The sequence below is a fragment of the Eretmochelys imbricata genome, chromosome 11, assembly GCF_965152235.1.
Source record: "Eretmochelys imbricata isolate rEreImb1 chromosome 11, rEreImb1.hap1, whole genome shotgun sequence".
NCBI lineage: Eukaryota > Metazoa > Chordata > Testudines > Cheloniidae > Eretmochelys > Eretmochelys imbricata.
Window position 1 is genome coordinate 67048438 of NC_135582.1, and position 27763 is coordinate 67076200.

The 27763-nt window shown below is 41.8% G+C and overlaps 1 protein-coding gene across 2 annotated transcripts in view; it reads right to left on the reverse strand.

Moving 5' to 3' along the window:
- The window catches only part of IKZF2 (IKAROS family zinc finger 2), a 127763-nt gene that overhangs the window by 5889 nt on the left and 94111 nt on the right, over positions 1 to 27763 (reverse strand). Inside the window, exons 6-7 of one of the 2 annotated variants that reach the window (XM_077829758.1) lie at positions 8592 to 8729; positions 71 to 214 (exon numbers count right to left, since the gene is read on the reverse strand). In XM_077829758.1, the coding sequence (XP_077685884.1) occupies positions 71 to 214; positions 8592 to 8729 (282 nt within the window). The remainder of the gene's footprint in view (positions 1 to 70; positions 215 to 8591; positions 8730 to 27763) is intronic. The other variant, XM_077829759.1, reaches the window with a different exon arrangement.

The window sequence follows — 27763 nt, forward strand, 5'->3', positions numbered from 1 at the left end:
TGTTCTTAGGTGTTAACAAATAACCTATTCCTACTCACTAAGAATAATAAAAATGCTCTCTCAAGCTTACCCACAAACTTCTGTGGGGTGGAGCTTTTACGCTTTCCCATGTTGCTTGTCAGCTTCTCTATAACAGCAGGTCTCTCAAAAGGCACCAGAGAAATATTGTTGTCCATCCCAGGCTCTCGTTCCTTACCATCTTCCATAGGAGGTACTACGTAAAACCAAAAAGTCACATCAGACAGGTCTGTCTACACTTAAGAGATGGCACTAACTATTTTGAGCCCTGTAGACTACAGTGCATATTAAAATACCAGTGAAACAAGGTGCAAGGAATACAATTGGCAATGAAACAGCATTAAAGTTTGAGCAGTTAGGGCCAAATTTTCAAACGTGGGCCTCTGATTTTGAGTGCTTCCTTGTGGGAGCTGTCACGTGCGCTGCACTTTTGAAAATCAGCCTTGAGACCTGATTCTCCGTTGCCTTCCACTTTGTGTATTCAGTGACACCAGTGCGTAGTGAGAGTGAATTGCTATCCTTCTGTCTTGATAGCATTTTATACTCCCTTTGCTCCCATGTCAAAAGGCGCATAGCAATGGAGATTCAGGCCTCTTCTGACTGAAGCTGAGCACCCAGAAATGGAGGCTTACAAAATCAAAGTCCTCTTTTGAAAATATGGACTTTAGTGTATATGTCCTTTTTCCATGCTACTCTTCCAGGCATAATGCATCTAATTTATAAGATCATCATCTCATAATTTTCCGGTTCAGGTGAATAGCATAAAACAGAGGTTCTTAAACATTCTCAATCACCAGCGAATGTCAAGATTCCCTTGTGGACATCTACCCACCCTTTGCAATCCGTGGACAACCTCCTTACCCACGGAATAACATCCCTGTGGCAGCTACCGGAACTACTTACATGGAAGAGGAATACTTGGAAAATAGGTATGTATTTTCAGCTGTCTTTGAAGCAAAAAAGAGACATTCATGACACCTTCTGTTATTGCTTATTTCACCCTCCATCTCATGCCTGGTCTGATTCTCTCCGCTGGAAATAAGGGGCAGGCACCAGAAACACATGAACAGCAAGTACTCCATGGACCACTAACTACTTTTATATGCCTAGCTGAAAAAAACCAAACCTTATGACTGCTCACCTAATACTTGAGTAATACTTGGTTTTCTTGGGGCTTCTTATTTACAAGCACAAGAAGCTAAGTTAATTTCAGTGGAACTATCTGACGGGCACCAGCTGAGGATCAGGCCGACAATTTCTGAATCATTCCAATTCATCGCAGTAGGCTGAAGAATTTATGGATGACAAAAGGCAATGCCAGTTGTTTCAATTGTTCCATAGCATTGAATCTAACAAATAGACTCATTGTCCCAGATTCATTCACAGAAGGTAGCTTTGGTTGAAAAGGTTCAACCATCAGTGTCCTTGTGCTAGTTGGAGGTTAGTAGGAGCTATGGTTATGATTTATACTTAAGGATTCCTGGGCAGCAAACCAAAACAGGTTTCTGGAATGGCAGAGCAAACAATTGCTCTCATCTGTATGACCTGTGGGCCCCATCCTGCTCTCCTTACTTAGGCAAAACTCCCACTGAAGTCAAAGGAAATTTTGCCAGAATAAGGAGAGCGGGATTGGACCCTAAATCTTGTATTGTTCCCTTCTTTTTCCTCACACCATGGCAACTTCCTTAAGACTCAGTTCCCAAGGACTTTATCGTGTACTCCTCACGCATGAGTGTAGTGTGTGTGGAGACTGCAAGATAGGGCCTGACTCAGCACTGCAGTACTCCACTGTGACTCCACTGACATCAGTGCTAATGAATCTCCTATTCTTAAACATGTGGCTATTTGGTAGCACAATACACATTAAAACGAGTTAGTCAAAGCATTGCCTTCGCCTCCTAAAAAGGAAGAGCAAATACCCGGCAATTACGAAATAAAAGACCTGTTCAGGTGAACTTCTCAACTCAGACATTCAAGAACATGGGACAGTTTATTCTGTTGATTCCATTTGTGTTTTGTGCTGCTAGAGAAAGCTCAATGCTTTGAGTCTCAGAATTCAGCATACGCTGTAAAATGATTTACTCTGCTGCCTTTTTATTTGTACAGGATGCTCCTACTGAGGAGCACAATGATTTCTCATTTACCAAGGAATCCTGCTGGCACCAGTGAAAATAATGGAAGAGAAACAGCACAAATACAAAATGCAATCAATGTTTACAAAAATGGTGTGTGGTATGCAAGTGACCTAATTAATAACCAGTGCAGACTTCAAGGCTTGGGGTAACAGTCAGCAGACTGGATTGAGGAAGACTACTTAGGTCACTTGGGCTGCTCCAAAGAAACCTACAATAGGCCTAGTTAGGGATGTATTGAAAACATGGGGAGATTTTCAAAGACACAAGTGGCAGCAAGGAGACCCAGTCCCATTGATTTTCAATGGGAACTGGGTGCCGAGCTGCTCTTTGTGCTAAAAAAAAAAAAAAAAAGTCACCATGTACACTACGGATGAAATCCTGTCCCTATTGAAGTCAATGGGAAAACTCCCATTGACTTCAATGGGACCAGAATCACACTCTCTGTTAAGATAAACCGATGACCGTCTGCCCCTGCTATACATTACACGAGACTTTCTTGGGAGAAAATCCTGGGAAGTGCTCAGTGCTCTCCATTCCCATGGTAAATGGGTGTTAAGAGCACTCTGCACTTCACAGGATTGCATCCACATAGGCCTGAAAGACTCCATTGACTTTAATGGTCACTTGAGTCCCCGGCTCATCACATTCATTGATATATCATATAAAGGCTAAATAGTAGCTAAAAAAGTGCCAACACCCCTGTCTTGGATAAAGGTATGTGAAATGTCCTAGGTGAAATTTGACCAACGTACAACTGGACTTCTTTCTTCCATGGAAAGCGAGAAGTCTTCACCGAAATTCCTTACAATTAATAAATTAGGCAAGGATTTTGCTCTGACTCCTCTGTGGAATATCACAGTCAATACAGTGCCTGCTTTCATATTTCTGAAACTGATAGTAAGAGAGGGTTGCTCCACATTTAACAACACGTGGCGACTATTATCTGGTTCAATACGAGACTAGGGGATGGGACCTTTGCCAATACAGTCAAGTTCCAAGTGGAAACATTACTGTTTCTGACCCTCTCCAATATTTATGTTACTGGGAAGATAAATTGCCAAGATGTGCTTGGTTATGTAGATTTCAGGAAAAGGAACAGCAACAAAAACAACCAATCCCTGAATTTGTTAAACCACAGACAAATCAAGATTAGATTGGTTAGATGTTGCCAGAGTGGAAACTTGAAGGGTGAAACTGAACATCATGCCATTGCACATATTTAAAATCGAGATTTATTATTTGACTTTTTCTTTAAAAAAAGGAATGCATCATATATGTTAAGAAACAACTGACAAGAGATTATGTCTATTTCCTATATGCTGTAACACGAGGCACCCTGTTTTGATTTGCTTTTAATTTTAGGGAAAAAAAATCAATACCTAAGTAAAAGCCAAAAACCAAAGTCCACATAATTCACCGAGGAATATCAGTGTTATAAAATAGAAAACCAAACCAAGGAAGATAACACACACTCAAAACTAAGGCCCAAGGTCCACAAAGCATCTCTATTCAACAAAGACGAAGTACTGCAAAGGATATGCTTAAGTGCTTTTCTGAGAGGGGATGGACTTAAGCAGGCACTTAAGTGCTTTCCTGACCTGGAGCCTAAGCAAAGATGATGAGTTTCCTCTGACATTTGCAAGAGAGGATATTCGAAGTAACACTACCTTGTTAGCCCATCCTTTCAGTAAACAGACCTAGACAGTGTTCAGGGTGACAAGAGTTGAGGAACACTGCTTCAGAGCCTCCATTTCCTTGAAACTAAGGGAACTGTAGATCAAAAGGCTGGACTCAAAGCAACTTTTAGTTTGGGGGTTTTTTTAGTTGTATGAAATCACACACATGTAATAAGAGTCTGTGCATAATTCAAGCAACAGAGAACACTGCATATCAAAAGTAAAAACAGTCACTCAGGAATTTTTTGGTCCCTGAATGTTGCTTGAAATAGTAACGCTATGCTGGTTTACATCAGCTGAGGCTCTTGACCCTAAGCCTTCTTTGCTCAGCTCACATTAACGATATTAAAAAATATGACAGGGAAAATTCTCATGGATCCTGGTGAGAAGAACTTCCTGGAGTCAGCATTGAAACCAGAATTCTACTCAATTATTTAGGAATAAAAGGACCCATCATCTGTAATGTGTCAAGCTGACTTTTGGGAGGTGCAGAGGACTGGACTCCCTCTCTCTCTTATTTTTGGGGTCCTAAATAAGCAAACAGAGTAACCATGAAGCATCTATTTTGAAGAATTTCTCTAGCCTTTTTCGCTGTCAAGATAAGAGCATAAGAACGGCCATACTGGGTCAGACCAAAGGTCCATCTAGCCCAGTATCCTGTCTTCTGGCAGTGGCTAATGCCAAGGGCCCCAGAGGAGATGAACAGAACAGGTAATCATCAAGTGATACTTCCTGTCACCCATTCCCAGCTTCTGGCAAACAGAGACTAGGGACACCATCCCTACCCATCCTGGCTAATAGCCATTGATGGACCTATACTCAATGAACTTATCTAGTTCTTTTTTGAACCCTGTTAGAGTCTTAGCCTTCACAACATCCTCTGGCAAAGAGTTCCACAGACTGACTGTGCATTGTGTGAAAAAAAAATACTTCCTTTTGTTTGTTTTAAGCTAGAATCATTTACTGGTGCAAATGTGTAGCTAGGGTTGAAAGTTTGTCTTTGATTTTTCTTAAAGATCACAGATTATTCATGATCACTGCTATAGACATCCAGCACTGGTCTCCATTATACTCACACAGGGCTGGGACCCAGGAAACCTAGACTTAGAGGTCCCCAGACCAATTTTTCACCTGGGAGGGCCAGCACTGCCCAGCCTGCTACCTCATGGCAACTTTCTTCTGGCAAGTTGTCTTCAAGTGAGCTATCTGCTTTGCTGTAGCAGGCTGCATGGTTTCTAGCCACAAGGAAGGGCACATCAGTGGCATGCTAGTGGACTAAGCAAGAGACTGAGAGCCAGAAACTTCTGCATTTTAACCCATGCTCTGATAACCTAACCCCCTTTGTGGCTTTAGTTAGGTGATTTATCTATCTAGAAAACAGAGATGATGATACTTACCTTCTTCACAGGGCTGTTGTGAGAATGAATGAGTAAATGAATGAATGAAGGACCAAATTGAGCAGAATGCATAAACACCCCTCCAAGGGGTGCCCCCAGCTTATTAGAACAGCTCACCTTGGCAAAAAAAATTGTTAATCGTTGGCAAGGATGCACGGGTTCCAGCACAAACAGCTGGGCTCCCCTTCCTCCCATAGCAAGACACTGGTGGGGACCAGAAAATCCCCACCCCCATCTTTTTATAAAAAGCTCATCGCAGGACCACCCCAGAGAATCACTTTGCTAATTGTAGGTAGGAGTCAGTTAGGCGCCAGTGGTTTCATAGATCCAGGCAAATATATTATGGCTCATTCTGGTAACATAAACTAAGAAAAGCACGGGGTAATCCCATACTGGGTATACCTCCAGAAACATAGTAAATGAGAAAACAAACAATTACAAAGACACACAAGAAAGCTCAAGTTCAGGGTGGTGCTGAGTAATTCCAAGATATCAAATGCCCCAATCAGTTAGCTCACAATAATACCGATCCTGAAAACTACACAGTGTGGCAAGGGACAGAAGGAAATATGGGCACATTTTTGCACAATACATTCTTAGGGGTAGACTAAGACCTAACTTTTAGCCCTTTCGTAAGGGGCACTGCATAGCTGCGACGCCTTCGGGGAGGCTGTGGGAAGGAATTGTGTCCCAGTCAGTCACAAATCCTTGGTTTTCCCTGTGCTCCAGGGAGGAGGTAAGTTGCTGCAGTCACTTTTATAGGGCAGTGATTACATCCCTTCTTTCGCTGGCTAAGCTACACTGGCAGGCATGTTGGTAGACCAGACTCTGCTCACTGTTGGGTCAAGCTGTGGATTCGAAGAGCCTGCTGACCCAGCTCCTCCCCACCTTGCCCAAAGCAGAAACAGGTTGGCCACATAGTGGGGTGGGCCTTGTACTCCCTTGCTCACTTGCATGGCAGGAGATTTAAACACAAGGGACTTGTCTACATGAGAAAGTTGTGCTGGATTCACTTAAGGTGTGATTTTAAACTAATTTAATTAAACCATTGGAAAGGTTGTGTGGATGCTCTTATTTGACTTTAAACCAGGCTTATTCCAGATTAATTTAAACCCATTAAGAACAGACAAACTAAATTAAACCAGACTAAGGGCTTGTCTTCACTACCACATTAAATTGGTGCCCCTGCATTGATGCAGCAGCGCCGATGTAGCGGGCCTGGAGAAGACGTATTATGTTGATAGGAGAGCGCTCTCCCATTGACGTAATTATTCCACCTCAATGGACAACAGTTTAGGTCGATGTAAGTTACGTTGCTCGGAGGGGTGTTTTTTTCACACCCCCTGAGCAACATCACTTACATTGACTTAAGCGGTAGTGTACAAAAGCCCTAAGAGTGTTCAGACAGGGGTTTGGACAGGTCTAACTTAAAATTGGTTGAAAAACTGATTTAAGTTAAACCAGTGAAACTTCTTGGTGTAGAAAAGGCTAAGAACTTGGCCGGCACAGTCTATGTTTCACCTTTAAGTAGTTCCTTCCAAGCAAATCTAAAACTGTCTCAACACTGGCAAAGATAAGTGTTTTTGACTAGAAGTGGAGTAGAATCTGGAGAGATCTCTCACAACACAATCCCTGAAGCACTTACTTGTAGCTTTCATAACTATGTTTTACGGAGAAAGCTCACTAAAGACCCAGTTCTCAAAAGAACTACACACACCGACTTAACTTTAACCCCTGAAAGAAGCCCCATTGAAGTCACAGGTGTGTATGCCTTTGCAGGGCTTGGCGCCCAAGACTCTTCTTGGGAATGGCGTAGCTGGGTAAACTCTTAGCTTCCAACTAAACACCATGAGTCCACAAAGATCATGTATGTCTGAAACTCAAGGTACAAAAATGCCCTGATCCAAAGACCACTGAAATCAGAGGGACTATTTCTACTGACTTTTATGAGCATTAGATCAGGCCTAAAATGTCTAGTCACAAACGTCAATCTTTCTGAATGTACCAGATTTTAAATGCTTATTTTCTTCTCCCTGGCATTTATGGTGGTGGTATATAATTGAATTTATTGAACAGAGCAGCTGAAATTTTTCCAGTGCAACTTTGTTGTGAAAAAAGAATATTTCATGAAAAAATTACCCATTTTGAAACATTCTTGGGGTTTTTTTCCACCAAAATTTTCTATTAGAAATCAATAATTTAAATTTTTGTTGTTGTTGTTCTTGGCTTCTTGTTATACATTTTTGAAAAAAATTCTTTAAATGTTTAAGTAAATGAAAATCCCACTGCCGGACGAAACTGACCAATGAAAAGTTACACAGGAGCAAAAAACAAACAGAAAGGGGAAAGCAGGCCGCTTTTAATTTCCTTCCTTTTTTTTCCATTTTGCAACAGTGCAAATTTTGACTGGTTAGCTCAGTCGCACGGCAGGGTTTTCTTTTTAAAACCAAATTTTTAAAATATTATACCAAAAATCAAAAAAAGAAAATTATCAATAAAAATATCTTTAAAAGGATAAGCCATTTCATGAACATTTAAAAAAAATCAAAAAATTCCACTTCAAAACCTAAAACCAAAAATAATTTGGAGAGTCTGAAAAAAATTATGTTTTTTTTAAATTTTACAACCCACTAAAGATAAAACTACATTCTCATAGCGTGTTTTTTATATCCTCTTTTGCAAGCTCTTTATACTGCGCAAAAAGCCTCAATCTTTTTCAATATACTATTTACACATCCAGCATGCCTATTATGTAAAAATATTTACATATACACATTTTATATAGATTGCATTTAGCAATCTTGCCAAATGCTACTTTCATACTTGCAACAGGGAAGCTTTGTTTTTACGAAGACTACAATATTTTTAGTTTTTCTCATAATCAGTTATGTTAAAGGGTGGGCAAACACCACATTTTATACAATTTTTCATGATAATTTTGCAGGGCTGATTTTATATATATACATATACACACATATATAAAATACACCCTCCCCCCCCATATAGGTACATGTACACACAATTATGAAAAATATAATATATATTACACACACACATACATATCCATATAGGTGTACACACCCACATACACATACACACACACACACCACACAGTGTAATCCCTCCCCCCCACACACGGTGAAATCCTGGCTGCTCTGAAGTCAAAGGGAGTTTTGATGTTGACTTCAGTGGGGCCAGGATTTCATGCACGGTTTCTGTCCTTAAGAATATTTAAGCGTAACTGTTCTAGGAAGAATGAGGTTATTTGAAATATAGAAAAAAAAAAAATGGAGAAAACCAAACATGAAATAAGTGCAGAAGTCACTCTAAGGTACAGGAGGCTCCTGAACATGGTTTCCACCCACCATGGTGACTCATGACCTGCCCAGCAGCCTCCATACTGACATTCTGAAGATAGTTGTGGCAGCGTTCCTTGTGTTCCTCCAGAGAACTGCGCTGTTTGTAGCTCCGGCCGCAGTAGTTACACTTGTGAGGCTTACCCACTGTGGAAAGAACAGAGCTTTCGGTTAAATTGTCATCTGCACCAACGTTACATCTCCGTTACAAGCAACAAAGGGGATGGAAAGACATTTACAAAGGTCATTTAAGTCCCAACCCTCTTCCCCTTGCCCTGTTTTCCCACCCCCCACACACCTCCGCCCATCTACCCCCCCACCCCCCCCACCCACACATCACCCTACTGATTATTCACACTGAAAAGGAGTATCACCAGACATTCACAAAAAGGCTGACTTGGTAGAAAAGTCAATAAGTAGACTGCACCCATGAGGAGAAACAAGCAGTTGAACCACAACCAGCCTATGACTGTGTGTCACCAACGCTGGTGGGAAAACTTCTAAACAATTTTGTCCATAGCGTCAGCATTTGCCCTCACATAAACTTGCTGGCCTACTGCAACATCAAAGTGGTGGGGACTGAGTTACATGACATGAGCAAGGTCACCTTTGGGTCAGCCTATTTTGCCAAAACAAATAAGGTAAGAATTAGAAAGAGACAACAGCAAGTGGGTTCCATTTTTTGAGGTACGCCAGAACCGAGCAGTCACCAAGGGTATATAAGGACTGGATAATTAAAAACAAAAACAAAAAATGACAAACACACAACCAGGGAGGCTCCACAGTAAAAACAGACTCAATGAAGGCAAGAGACAATTCCTATATTATCTTTAGTTTCACTCAGGAGCAACATGATCTGGCAAAGGTCTTAACATGCACAAAACCTGGCACCAGATCCTAGTACAGTGAAGTCCTTTCATAGCATGTCATGAAGAAACCACAAGAATAGCTTAATCCTAGAGCCAGAAAGCTAGCCAAATGGTGTATTTTGCCAAAACCATGTTAATAATTTTGTACAATACATAAAAAGGAAAGGAGTACTTGTGGCACCTTAGAGACTAACAAATTTATTTGAGCATAAGCTTTCGTGAGCTACATCCAATGAAGTGAGCTGTAGCTCACGAAAGCTTATGCTCAAATAAATTTGTTAGTCTCTAAGGTGTCACAAGTACTCCTTTTCTTTTTGCGAATACAGACTAACACGGCTACTGCTCTGAAACCTTACAATACATAGAACATGAACATATCCTCTAATAATTAGAGGGCTATTTATTCAGTACTGGAGGTCTGGCAATCACATTAGGCGGAGACTTTCAAAGCTGCCTGGGGGGGTTAGAATGTTCAATTCTCAAATGCCTTATGCAGCTTTGAAAATCTAAGTCATAATTTTTAAGACCTAAACAAAGACCAGGCAAATATGTTCTTTGGGATAATATATGTGTATTCAAAATATTTGTTCCAGTATAGGAGGGTGGATGTCTCCCGGGCCTGATAATAGGATACAGTCCTTCACCTTTCAATTACCAAATGAAATCAAGGTCCTACTAGTTGTAGCCAGAAGCTACTATTACCATCTCATGACTGTTGGGTGTCTCACATGAAGTACAATGGTGATCTCAGTCCAGTTCTTACTTAAAGGTATCCACAGCATAAAACCCACCTGCACTGGGTATTTGGGTGCGCGGATGTGTTGGCCTGGGTCCTTTAAAACTGGGAGCTGTAGTTGTAGGGCACATGACAAGGAGCAAGCATCTGTTCATTCGCTCTGAGACACCTGGCATTGGCCACTGTTGGAAGACAGGATACTGGGCTAGATGGACCTTTGGTCTGACCCAGTATTGCCGTTCTTATGTTCCCTACAGAAAGCCAGATAAAAGGCTTCCTGTCTCTGTGGCAGAGACAGCAGACAGAAGAGACACGGGGTCAGGAAGGTCATAGAGGGTCTCGCTCCATAGTAGCCAAGAAATAAAGGGAGTGTGTCCCCTCTCCCCTCCTGGCTGGTGGAAGCAAGGAAAGCTTCAGGTGGTCAAACATTTTCCATCAAAACTTTTCTTTTTTTTAAATAGAAAATTGGGTTTTCAATGAAATGAACATTTTTTTCAGAAAGTCTCTGCTTCCCTCAAATATATTTGTTGAAACATCAAAATTTTCTGCAGGGTAAAAAGAAATTCCAACCATCTCTAGCTAGTCCCCAGGACTGTGAGTTTGTTTGCCCTTGTGCTGGAACGCCTGTTTGGAATGTATCCGATGAAGTGAGCTGTAGCTCATGAAAGCTTATGCTCAAATAAATTGGTTAGTCTCTAAGGTGCCACTAGTACTCCTTTTCTGTTTGGAAATAAAGGCAGTTCTAAGGAAAAGGCCTTGGACTGAATGGTTGTTGACGGGCATTATTCTACTTACACCCCAGCAGGTGACTTTGCCCACCAGTTTACACCACCGTTGTAACAGGCACTTTTGCTGGTAGTCTCAGCTGAGACCAAGGATTTGGGGGCCGACCCTAAGCCTGCTGAAGTCAATGGAGCACACTGATTGAAGTCAATAGGTTTGGACCAGGCCGCAAATATTTATGGATACTAAACTAGCTTCTCACTCCTGGAAGCGGTTCTTATAGAACACCTTGGCTGGGCAGAATAGGAAAGCTTCTTTTACCACAACTCATACTATCCTTGTTGTGTAGGGAAGAGATTTCAGTTTCCTACACTCTGGTAACTTTCCTGAGAAATAAACTGCGCTCAGGGCCAACTGAAGTCAAAGGGATTGATTACATTGATTTGAGTTAGCACGGAGTCTGACCTCCAGTTTTTCAGAAGTTCAGATATCTAATCAATTACACATTGTAAAACAATTGGCTAATCCAGATAATCAGATTCCTTATATGCACTGTAAGGCACTAAGAAAAAGGCCAGGTACCTTCAACTCTCAAGAAGCATCAGTCTCTAGTATTCGTTAAATGTATTATTGCTTAGTGTATTCAATTTTTTTGCTATAATTCTGAGACACTAGATAACATGTCTTGACTCCTGTAATTATAACAAGAACAAGCAAAACTGACAAAGTCATCGTTTGCATTCCCCACTTTCATAAGGACCATTTGACAAATTGCATCTGATCAGTGAGGCTGAGATTTTCAACGATGTCTAAGATGTTTATGGGCCCAAATCCCATTGAATTGCAAGGCTTATAAAAGATGCTAAAAGCAATAGTATACAGTGGATTTCCCACTTAATGTCATATTGAAATCCAATGTGAACCTTTGGCTTGGGCCAGCCCCCATTGCGGGGGCAGGGAGGGAGAACTACCCAACCCCACTCTGCCCCTGGCCATGGTTCTGCTCCTGGCCACGTCGCCCAGCTCCTGCAGCGCTGGTCCCATTCCCGGCTCCCACTCCTGGCTATGGTTTGTAGTTCCTGGCCGTGGTTCCTGGCTCCTGGTTCCCAGCCATGGCCCTGCTTCAGGCCCCAACCACAGCTCTGGCCCTGGTCCCAGCACCGGTTCCCCATCTCAGCTCTGGCTCCGGCCCTGGCTCCCCACTGTGGTGCTGGTCCTGTACCCAGCCCCTGCTCCAGACCACAGCTCCGAAGAGGAGGGAGGCGCATGGACCAGGTAAGGAGGGGTGGGCAAAAAAGTTTGGGGACCACTGACTTAAGGAAATTTCTTTTAAGTCATAAAAAAGGTCAGCACAAGCAAAAGAGTCGGTAAGGCATTCACTTTGCATTTTGTTCTCAAATGAGCTGCAAGTACATAACAGAATACAAAGTAAGTCAAAGGGAAACTACTCATGGAAAAGAACAAGGCATCCCAGGTGCCATAAGCACAAATGACAAAAATGTATAGAAGATTCTAAAAGCAATGGTAACATGAGGGGTGAAATCCTGGTCCCACTGACTTCAGTAGGCCCAGGATATCAGCACACATATCTACATGTTGGCAACCACGTTCTGTTCTCTGCAGCAGCCTGGAAGAGGATTCCTTCCTTTCCACCCGTTCCTAGTTCTACCTGCTGTGCATAGCTCAGCAGTTAAGATGTGTGTTTGAAGAAGGCACTGGCCCACTACATTTGTTAGAGATGTAGGTCTCGACTGAAAGCCCACTGAAATCAATGGGACTCTTTCCACTGACTTCCATGGGCTTTGGATCAGGCATTTAAAGTCTGAAAAATTATGCAGCAGTCTGAGACAGGAATTAAGCTCCAGATTTCTGAATTCAGCCTTAACATTTGAAGTTGTCTGGCTTTTGGCTTGAGATGCTCTGCTCGTATCACATCCTGGTGGTGAAGTTTAAACTACAGCTGAAACCCTGACACCTCATGGAAGGTCTGCAGCTGCTATTTTATCATCACCATTGTTGAACCAGCCAAATACTGCAAAAATATTCAAGAAATTTAATTTTAGCAGCACACGTTGTCAGGGACAGGGTCACAGCTGTGAATTACTGTGATCATCATTTAACATTTATATTGCAGTAACACCTACAGGCCACAAGCAAGTTGCACCTCCTTGTGTTTGCTGCTGTGCAAATAGTAAATGATAGTCCCGGATTCAAAGAGAATAATTAAGTAAAGTGCTGAATTTTTAGAACCACATTCAAGGTAACGTGGCTATAGGCAATTCCAATAATGCTACTCAAATAGGCATATGTAATAGTTTCCATTCAGGAACGTGTCAGCATGAAGTGCATGATGATTAGTATCAGTTTATATTTAAAACAGAGCCTTTCATCAAACTTACTTCTACAGATTGTGTATTGTTTGAGAATCACCACTGAAATGTAGCTCTCTCAGATGTGGGATTTGGCAGCTGTTTCACAGCACATCAGAACTCTATACAACATGTCAGGGAGGAAAATGAAGGACACTGTTCTTACATACCCAAGTGTAATGTCTATATGACATCGTTGTTTGATAATTATAATAAATATCAGACATTCAGTTGTGTTCAGGCCCGGGCACTTCCTTATGAGACAGATGTTTACAATTAAGAGGGAGTTCTGATAAGAGGGCTTAACATTTTAGGAATGATTTGGACAGAATTCTGCACTCAGTTACACCCGTGTAAAACTAGAACTACTCTACTGAGATCAGTTTTTACCAAAGGTAGGAAGTACGGTTCTGTGGGTAAGGCCTGGGTCTGTGACTCTAGAGACCTAGCGTCGATTCCTGGCTCTACCAAAAACTGATTGTGTGACCTTGCAAAAGTTCCATGGTCTTTCCTTGCTATTGTTCCCTATATGGAGATAATTCTCTACCTCTCAGAGGTGTTATGAAAATAAATTTATGAAAGTTGTGAGCTGCTCACACACTAAGGAAACGGAGGTCATACAAGGATGTAGAAGAATTTGGACCATATCTACAGCTTGACAAATCAAGGACTTAAAAGGAAGGGAGAGAGATGACAACAATATACCGGATCGTGGAGTAAATGTCAAACAGAAGAGGAAATATTTAGGGTATTACAGTTGAGGGTAGGGCATGAGTAGGAGTAAGGGGATTGAATTAGAAAAAAAAAGAAAATTTAGGCTGAATAGCAGGAACATTTCCAGACACATTATCCTGTTAAGCTGGGAAGGGTCATATGGTTTAGGGGGTACTAAGGATTAGTTTGAAAGACATTGTCAAGATAAGACAACAAAGCCTTCCCAGTAATGTACAATATCTTTGGCCTGTAATTAAAACACACTTTATTTTCTTGAGCTGCATGTCCCCAAAGCTTCCCACAGACAAATATTTGCACGAATAACAGACCCTGAATAAATTATCGACAAATTAAAATCAAACCTGAATGCACTCAGGCTCTGAGAAGTACACAGTACACTCCTGCTTCCCCTTCACAACCAGCGCTGCTCCTTAATGATTGTAAATGTGTTCACTGAAATTAATGGGGGCTCTTTGATTTTCGCCTGGGAGATTACATACCCACACCAATCTGCAAGATCCAAGACATCGGCACCCAGAAGCTGGCGAGTTTACAGAAATAAATGTGAACATACAGAAATGTGACTAGTAACTTGGGGTGCCTCAATTTGTGAGCATCCAGTTTAACACATCCTTCACGGGGTCTGATTCTCAGAAAAGGGCTGAGCACCCACCCCCTGAATGTCAGGCCTTTTGTAAGGCATCTCGTGTTGAGCACCCAAAATCACTAGTCTGTACTGAAAATCTTGGCTGGTGATTTTTAAAAGGGTTAAAGTTTTGCACTTGTCAGTCCAAAGCGAGGCAGCAACATGTGGGATAAATTCTAATGTCTGATCCACCTGGCAGATCACTTTAAGGCTATTCTGTTCCACAATGTGGATCAAAGAGAAAAAACTTTAGCTCTGAACACATACTAGTCCCATCACTGCACAAGAGCATGAGTTGGGAATAAAAGACCTGCTTATTAATGAATTGCAACACAAAAAAGCAACATCATAGCATTGCTTGGGAAAAAAAGATAACAAAAATCTTATACCAGGTTCTAAAACATGGGCCAATTTTTCAAACTGTTACTCACGTGAGTGAGGCTTTGGAGGAACAAGGCATTTATATTTGCTTTTGTTGTTGTTCTCTTTTCATTCAGGAGAGTGGACAGATGGTGTTTCACCTTGGAAAGTTTCAGTGTTGTTCTAAGTTGGATGTATAATGCAGAGTTTCTCCACACTTGGGAAGTTTAATTCTAAAAGTACAGGTTCAAATTTTCTAGTGTAGTATTACAAAGACTGTAGCCCTAAACACAGTTTATACAGCTGCAACAACTTTCTTGACTTTGAGCTTGAAAGAAAAAGAGAACTCCTATCACTTCATTACTTCCTGGCCTAGTGTCACAGACCTGAAGGTTAATATCAATTACTTGGCTCACAAATGCTTTGCAAACTACAAGGCTGTTCTGTATTTCATGCCCTTGCTGGCAATTGAAAGACGGCCCACCCTAACTTTCAGTACCAGAGTCAACAAGTCACGATTCTGGTCTTTAATTACTACATGCTGTCCTAGCAATCCTATCCTGGAATAGTGCAGTCTGTCCTATAACACCATCCATAGACTTGTAGTACAGCAGCCTGTATTAAAACAATGATGGAACATTTACACTTATTTTCACTCTTTTGTTTTCTAGACACACCCACCTTGTCTATAAATACCTTCGGGGCACAAAACAGCAGCCGACACCTGCGCTTACCTGGCAGCTGTTTATGGTTTTGTAAACCAAGCAGGCTAGCAGTGAAATACTGTACAGCCAACATTTAGTCCTGCCTGATCTTTTGCAATGAGAGGTGCTAAACATCAGGTTATATATTAACTCTGGAAACTTTATCCCTGTCACAGTTTGGCAGAATGAACGGATAAAACAAAAATAGGAAAGAAAGTATATTGTTCAGAACACATTGTTTCACACAACAATAGTTTCTTTATATAAAATATCTGGGCCAGGTTCTCAGATGGTGTAAATCAGTGTGTGCCAATGCCAATTTATAATTCGGGATCTACTTACCCCCTTATTTATTTTTAAAGATACTTCCATCTACAGACATTCACGCTTTACTCTAAAATTTCGCTTGCATTTGCTATGGATTATTAGCTCTGTTATTTAATCTGATCAATCAGATTACATGTTTATTCATTAATTAATCTGCACTGTTTTAGAGGTACAAAAATGATCCCAACTACCCTCAGGAATAGAAACAAGTAGGTGGAGTGTATGCCAAAAGTAAAAAAAAAAATTAACAAACAAACATCCATTTCATTGGCACAGTTCCTCTAAGTATCTACATCTGTCTATCCATCCAGATACTTACATGGCCACTATCACCAAATCTCCAAGAACTCCATAAATATTTTAAAATAGAACACTAATAATCTCTTGCCACCTCTTTGTCCTTTCCAGGCCAAAGGAGAAATAGCTTGATTAGTTTCTAGGCTGGCTTGTTTGTATGCTGTGTGTTTGTATGTGATGTCTCTCTGTGAGCGGTGCTTGCAAAGAACTTATTGAGAGAAAGCTCAAAGAGATGAATTTTGCCATTAGTTCTGAAAATGAAGAGATCTGCTCTCATTCCTATCTGTTATGGAAGTAGGTTCCATAGCTTAGGTCCAGCTCTTGTGAAAGTTCTACCTCTCAAATTCATGAGTGGAACTAAAGGCATAGAAGCACTTTCTTTGTGGAGGGCGAGGACTATCCAGAGAAGAGTAACAAACATGATTACTGATCTAGAAAACATGACCTATGAGAGAAGATGGAAAAAAATTGGGTTTGTTTAGTCTGGAGAAGAGAAGACTGAGGAGGGACATGAGTTTTCAAGTACATAAAAGGTTATTATAAGGAGGAGGGAGAAACATTGTTTTCTTTAACCTCTGCGGATAGGACAAGAAGCAATGGGCTTAAATTGCAGCAAGGGCCGTTTAGGTTGGACATAAGGAAAAACTTCCTGTCAGGGTGGTTAAGCACTGGAATAAACTGCCTAGGGAGGTTGTGGAAGATTTTTAAGAGCAGGTTAGACAAACACCTGTCAGAGATGGTCTAGATAATACTTAGTCCTGCCTTGAGTGCAAGGGACTGGACTAAATGACCTCTGGAGGTCCCTTCCAGTCCCACGATTCTATGATTCTATCCCCAAAGTGTGTTTGTTTAAATCAAAGAATCCATTTTACCATTAGCTGTCACACTACCAGGTGAAAGAGGGCATGCAATGCTCCAGCTTTGGAGATGCCTGCTAACCTGCATTTCCTGAAAGGTCCTGCAGTTCCCCTCTGCGTCTGCCTTTGCCAGGTGGTGTCTGAGATTACACTGCCATGACCAGAGGGAAAATGTCTTGTGAACAGCTCAGGTGTAAATGGCAGAGAGCTCATCACAGGGATGTTCTCCATTCAATTATGCAGAATGGTGGACAGACAGGCCTGATGGCATGGGAAGAGCTGGATCCATTTGGAGGGGGGATGGGTTCTGTGAGAGCATATGGCAGAGGTCGGGGGGGAATTAAGTCTCTGCTGATCCCTCATGATGGAGAGGGGCAAGGATGCTCCCTCCCAGCTGGATACCTGCAAAGCATGATGGGAAAGGGAAGGAATAAAGAGAAGCCTCACAGTTTACTTTCTCCCTGTTTTAAATGACTGCAGGGGACCACAGAGGCTTTAAATATGATTTGCCATTGAAGGTAGCTACACTCATCCAACATGCCTTTTAATGGATAGAAACTCTTCCGGTGTATTTTCCTTTGCTTGTAATCCCTCCCCCGCCCCCGGGTATTAAGAGGGAGATTTTCAAAGCTGCCTAAAGGATCTCGATGCTCCTGTCTCATTCAAAATTAATGAGAATCAGGCCCCCAAATCCCCTATGTAGTTTAGGAAAATCTCAACCCAAAGGTTTAGTGAGTATGATTCAAACACACTACCTCATTCTTTGCCAGATCAGAACATTCTCCCAGTCTCTCAGGTATACCCAACTTCTGTAAAGCTCCCATGAATTTTATAGCAGACACTCAAAGGGTTAAATGCTATTAAAACCGCTGTTTAAATAGCACTAAGGTTGTGAGATAAACTAAGTAACTGGGCATTTTTCAGATTGAAAGATGACCGTTATTTAAATGCTGTGGGATTTCTTCTTCCTGGCTATAACTTTCCTTTGAAGTTGGAGAACCATTGCAGGGGATATATAGGATCATTTAAAATTTGGCATTCCCCACAGCAAGTGGCATCCCTATGTACAATTCTTAGGCACCAAAGGTGCATGGGAAGGAGTGTGTTAAGGATAGAAACGAAGCCTTAACAATTTCCTGGCTCTGGACTGTCTACTGCATTATAGTACTGTGGCATGACCGTTAGCATTATAGTACTGTGGCATGCTGCATGTAAATCTATTTACATAATAAACCTTTCGAAATAGACCAATGAGCTTCTTTTGGTTTTAATCCAGTTTCAGCAAAAATCAGCGAGGAAGAAAGGAAGTGCTTTGATTGTCTTATTTTTCTGGTCTGTGTAATTAGTGCATCCGCCTCTAAGGAACTTAAGGAGCTGAGTCTTTACCTCATCTGAAACTGAAGGTTTGCGTTTACCAATCCCAACTGGAGATGAACTGCTCATGCATGCAACACAGAGTGTGGAATCCGCAGATCATATCAGGAATGCTGTTGGACAAACACTTCTTGACAGGTGGTTTTCTCTCTCTCAGAGAAACAAATGTAGACTATGGCCCAGATACTCAGGCGACATAAACTGGCATAGCTGCACTGGAGTTAACTTACACCACTTAAGGATCTGGTTCTTTTTTCTTTAATCTCTTGTACACCTTACTGAGTCCCTTAGCACTTTACCATAATGTCCACAGCAAGTATGTTTGCTGTCCTCACAATTCTGGGCAGTGAATTGTCCCAAAGTCAAAAAGGAAAGTCAAAGGCCAAATTCTGTCACCCTTACTCAAGCTGAGTAGCATTTTACTCCACAAGCAGTCCCACTGACTTCAGTGTCAAGCAAGGTACCACTCAAGGTGAGTGAGGGTAGCAAAATCTGGTCCAAAGTGTTTTCAGAATACAGAAGGCCTATACAATGAGGCTATTGAATTGGTGACACAAGAAATGAAAGCTTGGACCACTGACTGACAGTGGCCAGTACCAGCTGTCTCAGAATAAGGTGCAGTAGGCAAATGTCGGATAATCTATCCTCTGTGATGGTTTTGTCCCTTCCAAAGTATTTTTTAAAAAAGCACTATAACTCTGGATAATCTAGTTATTCACAGAAATGCCCAATCCTTCCTTAGATCTTGCTAAATTCTTAGCTCCAATCACATCATGTGGCAATGAATTCCATGGTCTCAATTCAGCGTTCTGTAAGGAAAATATTTCATTGCATCAGTTTTGAACTTGCTGTCTTTCAGTTTCACTGAATGTACCCTTGTTTTTGTGTTCTGAGACAGCGAGAACAGACACTCTAGACCTATCCCTCCTATGGAGGGCAGGGATAGCTCAGTGGTTTGAGTATTGGCGTGCTAAACCCAGGGTTGTGAGTTCAAACCTTGAGGGGGCCATTTAGGGATCTGGGGCAAAAATTGGGGATTGGTCCTGCCTTGAGCACGGGATTTGGACTAGATGACCTCCTGAGGTCCCTTCTAACCCTGATATTCTATGATTCTATCTTCATGCTCTGGTTTTCATTTCAATAGCTTCGTTTCCCCTCTTCCCAACATTAAAAGATCAGTTTTGAAAACAGATTTTTAACAAGTTGTCATGGAGATGACAGTGACAGGGAAAATACTGCCAGATCCTCGTTTCTGCTAAGCAGTAGATTAGGAAGTTTTTACCTACTTCGATCAAGGGCGGAATCCAACAAAACCAGCACTGCTTCCAAAAACAGGAGAGACTCTATAGTTATAATTTCTCTCCTCCCACCGCCCAATGAGCAGCTTAGCACAAAGTTATCCTCACAAACATCAGCAGCTCAAGCATTCATATTTGTCTTCTCTTCCATATGTCAAATAAGGTTAAAGAGAACCCAATCTGATTGAGTCCCTCTGCCCTTAACCCACTATTCCGGTTGCCCTTGGCAAACAGATCTCATAAAAATACAATACAGGGAACTTTAAAAAAAAAAAAAAAGTGGAATATTCAAGAGCACTCAGCACTGGACCTAACTCAGCTTTTGAAAATCCCACTCTAAAAGTTCCTCCAGCAATAATTTGAGCTCTCTTATCTGCTGCTGGAAGCACAATTAGGATATAGCCAGTAGTTTACTGTTCCAGCTGGGAACAGTGCTCTCTAAATAGAGAATTAACGACTAACTTGGTCTCAAAGAACCCATGCGTGTGCTCAGAAGGCACAATGCCCACAATCATGAACCGAGGGCACAAGACTTTGGGCATTTCATTTTTAAAGTTGCTTGTTGCTTTGATCTTGCCAAGCAGTCTGTTTCTGAAAGCTCTTCCCTTAGCTGTAGGCATGGAAGTGCTCTCTGAGCACGCTCAGATGACTGCCCTGGGTATCATTACTGAGGGGTTCCCTGTTATGGGTGGGCATATGGCGCATAGGCCACAGACAGCTCGGGACAGAATCCCTCTGCTACTCAAAGGGTAGCCCCAGATGGGAACAGTGCTGGAGTGAGGTTGTGCCGCCCTTGAGAGAAAAATTAGGATCAGCTTTTGTGGGTCTAATTCTGTGGAGCCGCCAGAATGGAAACAAGAAGGACGTATTTTAAAAAGGGGGACAGGCTCTTAACTACATGAGAAATGAATCTGGGGTATCGGACAGCCTCTGTTCTACTGAAAACCTCAAGTGCCTACCTCTGACAGGAAGGCGCCATTAATCTGCGTCATAAGAAAAATGCAGCAATTCCTGTTTGCCTGAATACTTTTCCCAGTTCTTCTGGAGAATTTGCAGTTCCTTAAAACACACAAAGTTTGCTTGCTTACCAATGCAATTAGTTTTGCAATACAAGCACTAGATGAATTCAAACTGCAAAGGAAAAGGAAATAAGATACAGGTGTAAAATTAAACCAAAAGACTAACCCCCGCCTCCCACATGAAACGGTCTGCATTGAAAGTTAAGGCAGGGCAGTTACAGAAAACAAAACAGCGACCTCTAAACCCATTGGTACACTGTGTGGAAACAGAGAAGTTAAAACAGGGAATTTAGGAAACTCGAATGAATTAACGGAATTTCAGGATCATGGAGCAGCTAAAAAAATATGCACAGGAGACGTTTCCATGAGAAAGTTCAGAGCTGGTTGCTTCTTTCCTTAATTTTAAATGCAGTTTGAGGAAAAGTATAAAGCTTATCATTTCCTCAGTATGCTGAGGGGGTAAAACATCTTTGCTTTCACCAGGCTTTCTTTCCTCTTCTTTCCTATTCTACTTTTTTTTTTTAAAATTAAAGTTTGAGGAAAAGTAGTCTTGCACTTAAGGCATTCGTTGGGACTTAGGAGATCTGTGTTCAGTTCCCAGCTGTGTCACAGACTCCTTGTGTGCCCAAGGCACTTAATACATCTGTGCCTCAGTGAATCACCTGTAAAATGGGGATAATGAGCCTTCTTTCCTCCTATCCTTTTCCTGTCTTTTGTAGGGAGATCGTCAACTCTTTCGGCAGTGACCGTCTCTCACTAGGCGTGTGTACAGCCCCTAGCAGAATGGGCCCCTGCTTTCGTTTTGTGGACTTTAGAAATAATAATCACGATTGTAATGTAATAGAAACCGTAATAATTTAGTTAGTAAACACATTCAAAACAAAGGGCCTGATTCTCTGAGGTACTGGGCACCACCAACTCATACTGAAGTCAACAGTAATTCAGTAGGAGCTTGGCCTGTATTAACTCCACCACCCTGAAGAATATTTACACTGCGATTCTCTTGTGATCATCTGACTTCAGGAGCTGTGACTTTAAGAAAAAAACGCTCTTATATTATAGCTATTTACATTTTTAGGTGCTCTTATTACATCACCTTATTTCCTTAGCTGCAAACCAAGCCTGCCCAAGGACTAACTGGGCACAGCATGCCAAGGGCCAGTGGGCCACACAGAATTTGGATGTAGATATGCACTCTTCTTTTTATCAAAAACCAAGGCTCCTCACCAAAGCGTTTGCTCCTGCTTGTGCTTTCCTTGATAGGCATATAGAGATGCCTGGATGTTTCAGTTCATCGGCAATACAAAAATAAAGGCTGAAGCTGATCAGTCAGTTGCAGAGAGAGGGGGACCAACTGGCAGGGTCTGAGGAGTCAGATCCTCACTTGCACCAGGGCACCACTTGGTTCACTTAAGTCAAGGGGAGGCCTCAAGGCTGCTGTAGCCTATGCCAATTTCTAATGTTGGTTGAGAACTGTCGGACTATAGTGCCATCCAGGCACATCGTCCTCCTCCAGCGTGCCCCTGTCCTATCGCTGGCACAATGCTATGTTAAGTGGCCAGCAGATCATGGTGCTGCTGTCTCTATGGTGGACTGAGACTCATTCCCACCAGTGAGAGCAGGTTTAAGGCTGATTTGCCCTTCCTGGAGGCCAGGATCTGGCTCTTATATGAATATCTGAGAACCTTTAATTAGGGATGGATTAATTGGTTCTGCAAAAAGACTTGCCAATCCCTCCTTTCAAGAACTAAACTGAATGCAAACTTTTTGGAAGGTTCTGGATAGTTCCCATAGGTCTGTTCATAGACGTTTCAATCACGATTGGACCTGAAAGCCCCAAATAATACTAGAAAAATTGTTCTAATTGTATTTTCAGCATAGACTATAGCAGAAGCGGTGGCAACCTTATGAGAGAGCCTGTTCTTGCAAAATTTTCAGCAGACTCTGGAAGTTAGAATAGTGTACACAAAATTTGAATATGAAACTGAACTGAACCCAAACTCCAAATCCTTTGAGGCTCACTCATCACTACCCCTTTGGGACAAATGAATCCCTTACATAAGGCCATGGACATCAATGGAGTTGCATTCTCTTAGTATGTCTAATATGGACAGTTACACTGTGGTGCATAAAGGTTTGGCTATGTTGCTTTACTGAGAGATGCTCCACTGCTAGGAGTCAAGTGGTTTCGTTCCACACATCATGCTGAAAATGTATCCCTGCATTTTTCGCAGGGTTGGGGTAGCTACCTATATTGAGCCAGATCTGATGGCACTGTTGCCAACTCTTTCCAGTTGTACTGCAAGTCTCACAATAATTGGTGTTTTTTGTGAAGTTCCAGTTCCTGCAATTAGGTGATTATAGAAGAATCTCAGGTTTCATTTTTTTGAAAGGAAGTTTCTAGCCCATGGGATTGGGGAGAAGAGCTTGGAAACGTTAACCCTAAAGCTCCAATACCAGAAAGCCAATAAAAAGAACTTCAAATGCATTATTTTACAATCTCGTAACTTTTAAGCCCATCACTGATTTTAAGAGTCTTGACTCTTGATTTTGGAACACTTGGCATTTGCAGTGCTGCAAAACCAGAAGAATTCCATTGAAACCAATGGATTTTTTTTTCAGATTTGCCCAACCATAATAGAGATCAGAACCTCACTCCTTCTGTTTAAAAGATTTATGTAAATACCTTATCCCTTCCTTCCTCCTGTCATTTTAAGATGTAGCATAGTTAAGATTAAGTTTCTTAAATCTCCATGAATGTGCTTTACTTTTGTCTTAAATCATTTCCCCATTCCACACTGGCACTTTAGAGGAAAAAGAGCAGTGTTGCAATATGAAATTCAGAATAAAAAGCCTCTTCCAAAAGCTAGCTGTCTTTATTGAGCTCATTTTTTAAATCATGTATTTACCGTACACTGTCTTTCCTTTTACAGTATAGCTGTACAGGGATACACTGTGGACAAGAGTTTTTGTTTTCATAATCTATTCCTGACACCTAATAAGAATGACGAGCACTGTTCCAAGATTTGGCAAGAAGGGACAGGTTGTGGATGAGCAGGTTTCTCTGACTCTCCTATACGGATCAAGGAGGAAAAAGAAAGGGGAGAGGGTGGAGACTATAAAGAAAAGAGAGGCAACCTGTTCCTTTGGAGACAGAGTGAGTAATGCAGCTGGCACACGGCCTCGCCACTGCCACAGAGTTCCAAACATACCAATCCCGCAGATTCAGCTATTTGGACAGAAAGAAGACTGGGTGGACAGTTCTGATATTTGAGGGATGGGATTAGCCATGAAACAAACTCAAAACCCCACACGTCTAATGCGAAATATGCAAGATGTGCTAAGGTGGGATGAAACAGGGCAAGATGTTCAATAGGGAACGTTGTACCGAACTATTTTTGCTCTAATCAGATCGTACAAAAATTTCACTTTATGTCCGTTGCAAGTTACGGCAGCAGAGCTCCAGCTTCGCTCCCCTCCCACAAACTAGAAATGCCAGGCCTTCTACAGTCAAGGTTAGCTGTTCTGATGCAAGCCACAATCTCCAAGGAGATAAGCAAAATGCACGCAGATGAACAGCACACAAATGAGGAAAATTTTATGGACCCAAGGCCTTTCTATATAAAAACTCCATCATCAATTTCTCAGCAATGGATTCTTTACAGGTAATGGGCCGGTCTTCCAGTAGGAGTTTGAAGCCCAAAATAGCCTGGGATCGGCCTGTCTGAGAGAGCATCCGTCTTCCCCTGTCACACTAGCTCAGTTATAGATGGTCTTACAATCTGAATAGGCAAGAGGTGAGAGAAAAGGAAGTGCTATAATACCCATTTTACAGATGGGGGACTGAGGCACAAAGAAAGCGAGTGACTTGCCCAAAGACTATCCATGTCAGGTTCTTATCTGGTCCGCATCACCATCGTATATCTGCACCTCACAATCTTTTTTAATTTTCCCCCCTCTGGGAGGTAGGGCAGAGCTATTATCCCCATTGTACAGATGGGGAACTGAGGCACAGAGAGGCTAAGTGACTTGCCCAAGGTCACACAGGAAGTCTGTGCTAGAACCAGGAACTGGACCCAGGCCTCAAGCCCCACTCCAATGCTTTAACCACAAGGCTATTCTTCTCAGAGATCAGTAAGACTGCTCAAGCTTGACCTACCTCATTATAAGAGAGAGGTGGCAGCTTGTATTCTCCACGAAGGTCAACTGGCTATAAAACTCATTCTCCCACTCTTGAATCAAAACAGCTGGAATTTACCAAAAGTACAAAACCTTCTCTCTTCTGAGATGGGGCGTTATGCCGCACAGGCTGGTATGTGAGCTTTTCTCATTGTATTGTGCTGCTGGGTGACATCTTTGCTGAAAACTGTCAGGGTGCCTAGAACCCACATAAAGGTATTTTTTGTGTTTTATTCTTTTTTAAAAAAAATCAAAAGAATGAACATCTTTTAATGATCACTTTTCTGGAAAAAACAAAACAAAATCCACAACCATTTTGCAGCCTATGAATAATTGTCTGGTTGGTATAATCATAACCAGGTGCTCCTTGTGAAATTTCAATGGGGCATGGTGTAAGCAGTGTTCCTCTTGGTTCAGGAATGAAGATATCTATCTCACCACTCTGTTGCAAAGCATGGAGGAGAACTTGGTGCACTATATCTGAAATCAGTACTGCACAGTTATGCAAAACATCTGTGCAACTGACACCTCTTGTGTAATCCGCAGTGTAATCAACTATCAACCACCTCCAGGAAAGAAGGAGGGGCATTAGGTGGGGAGAATTCACAGTTAGATCAAACAGAAAATGGGAAACTAGCCAGAGAGGTGCAATCCGGTGAAAATATAGTTCCCCTGAGAGCAAACCTTCAGGATAAATTTCATTGCTTTTCACGTACAATTCCAAGTAGATATGCAGAGAGTCACACAGGGTTCACAACAGGTTCACTATAAAAAACTCTTCTCCCTCTCTCTCTCTCTCATTTTCCTTCGCCAGTGATATCCATCAATATCTTAGACCTGAGGCAATTCGTAACAGCAGGTTGCTGAGTGCATGGGAGAATAAATCAGTAGAAGCCTTGTCCAACTCCACCGTGGTATGGTGTTAACTAGGTTAATTTTTTTCTCCAATCTCTCTTAGCTTCCCTCAGAATGGCAAAAATACCTTGCTCACCTTAGCGGTCTTGCTTATTATCAGAGTCACTGACCAGTTTCTGGTCTCCATTTTACATGGCCCCATAAAACGGCTAAGTGATAGCAGTGAAAGCTGGGTCCAAAGACACACACTTCAGATCCAGAGCCAAAGTGTCCTAAAGTGAGCGGTTTTTCAGGTCCTTGTAAGAACTGTCAAAGCCTAGCTGACATGTTAGATTTGCTCCCAACGTAGGCCATGCTGAGAAAGGCTTTTCCCAGTGAAAATAATGTTTCCCTGCTTTCAAAGCAGCTGTAGCATCGAGCTGCTCAGATGGGACAGATCCAAGAAAATGTCTCGTTTTTCCTCCGCTCCAGCTTACTTAAGTGAAAACCATGTTTTATCAACAACAATAAGGGCAGGCTCATTAATGCCATCTTGGGTTGTCTCCTCTGAAAAAGTATCTGCAGCCAGCTAAGAAATTTGTGGTGTGGCAGGATTGTGTGTTGAGCCGATCACAATTTTAATGCAACGACAAACCCAAATCTCCAAAGAGGGCCCTATACAAGATGTTCAAATGCTTAGAGCAGCATTTAGGAGCTTAAATTCCTGCTTATGTGCTTACGTGCCATTTTGAGCATTCAAATACAACATTTGTGTAGCGGCTATCATCTTGGTTCCCACCAACGATTGACCCCTACATCCCCCAGAGCCTCTACAGCTTGAGTTAAAGGACTCAGGCCCTTTTAAAGTTTGTCCCTAAGTCTTCTAGCTGAGAGACTGTCCTTTATATATCAGGCACATGGAGAGACACGTAATATACAAATCCTCCTTCGGTGCCTATGTTTGCCAAGTGGGCCCTGTATGTACAAAGGCAAATGTTTTAAACTGGGATGGCTGAAAACTGGCCCTTAAATCCAAACTAAGGGAGACAAGCTGTCTGATTTTCAGAGGTGTTGAACACCCCCAGCTCCTCTTGAATTCAACTGTAGATGATCAGATCCTTAGATTTTCCAGTTCCATTTCCCCTATCTGCAAAAATGGGGTAATAATATGTATCTACTTCCCATGGGTCTGGTAAGGATTAAATAGTTAATGGTTGTAAAGTGACTGAAGATGAAAAGTGCAGCCTAAGTACTTTATTATTTAAAATAACTACCTTTACTATTTTGCCTGAGATAATCAGCCAGTTATCAGAGTATAATACTGAAGTGGTGAGGGTAACACTATGAAGTTCCTTCCACTTAGTAATTAACGCATATCACTGTTGCACCAAGGATATGTAAAACTAAGGAGATAATACATAGATCTTCATAGCCTTGGTGTAACAGACACTGAAATATTTAAGTACTTATAGGACTCTCCTTATCACAGAATCCATGCACCTCACAATCATGAGTGCATCTTACCCTCACAACCCTACTGTGATGTAGGGAAGTGATATTATCCTCATTTTTACAGACAGAGAACCGAGGCAGAGAGTAGATTAAATTAATTTGTCCAAGGTCACAGAGGAAGCCTGGGTCTGAGCTAGCTCTAGCTTAGCATTTACCCACAAGACCATCCTTCCTCCACGGTTACCACCTCTAATTTTGCTGCCCCACTCCCAGTCTCGGCTGGAAATACAAAAGTAGAGAAAATTTAAAACAGGGCAACAAAAAAGGTAAAAGGATTGGGAGATAAGATAGAAGACCAGATCAAAGAATTTATAGGGTGGAGAACAGAGATGACTGAAGGGACACAAAGGATATAGTCTGTAA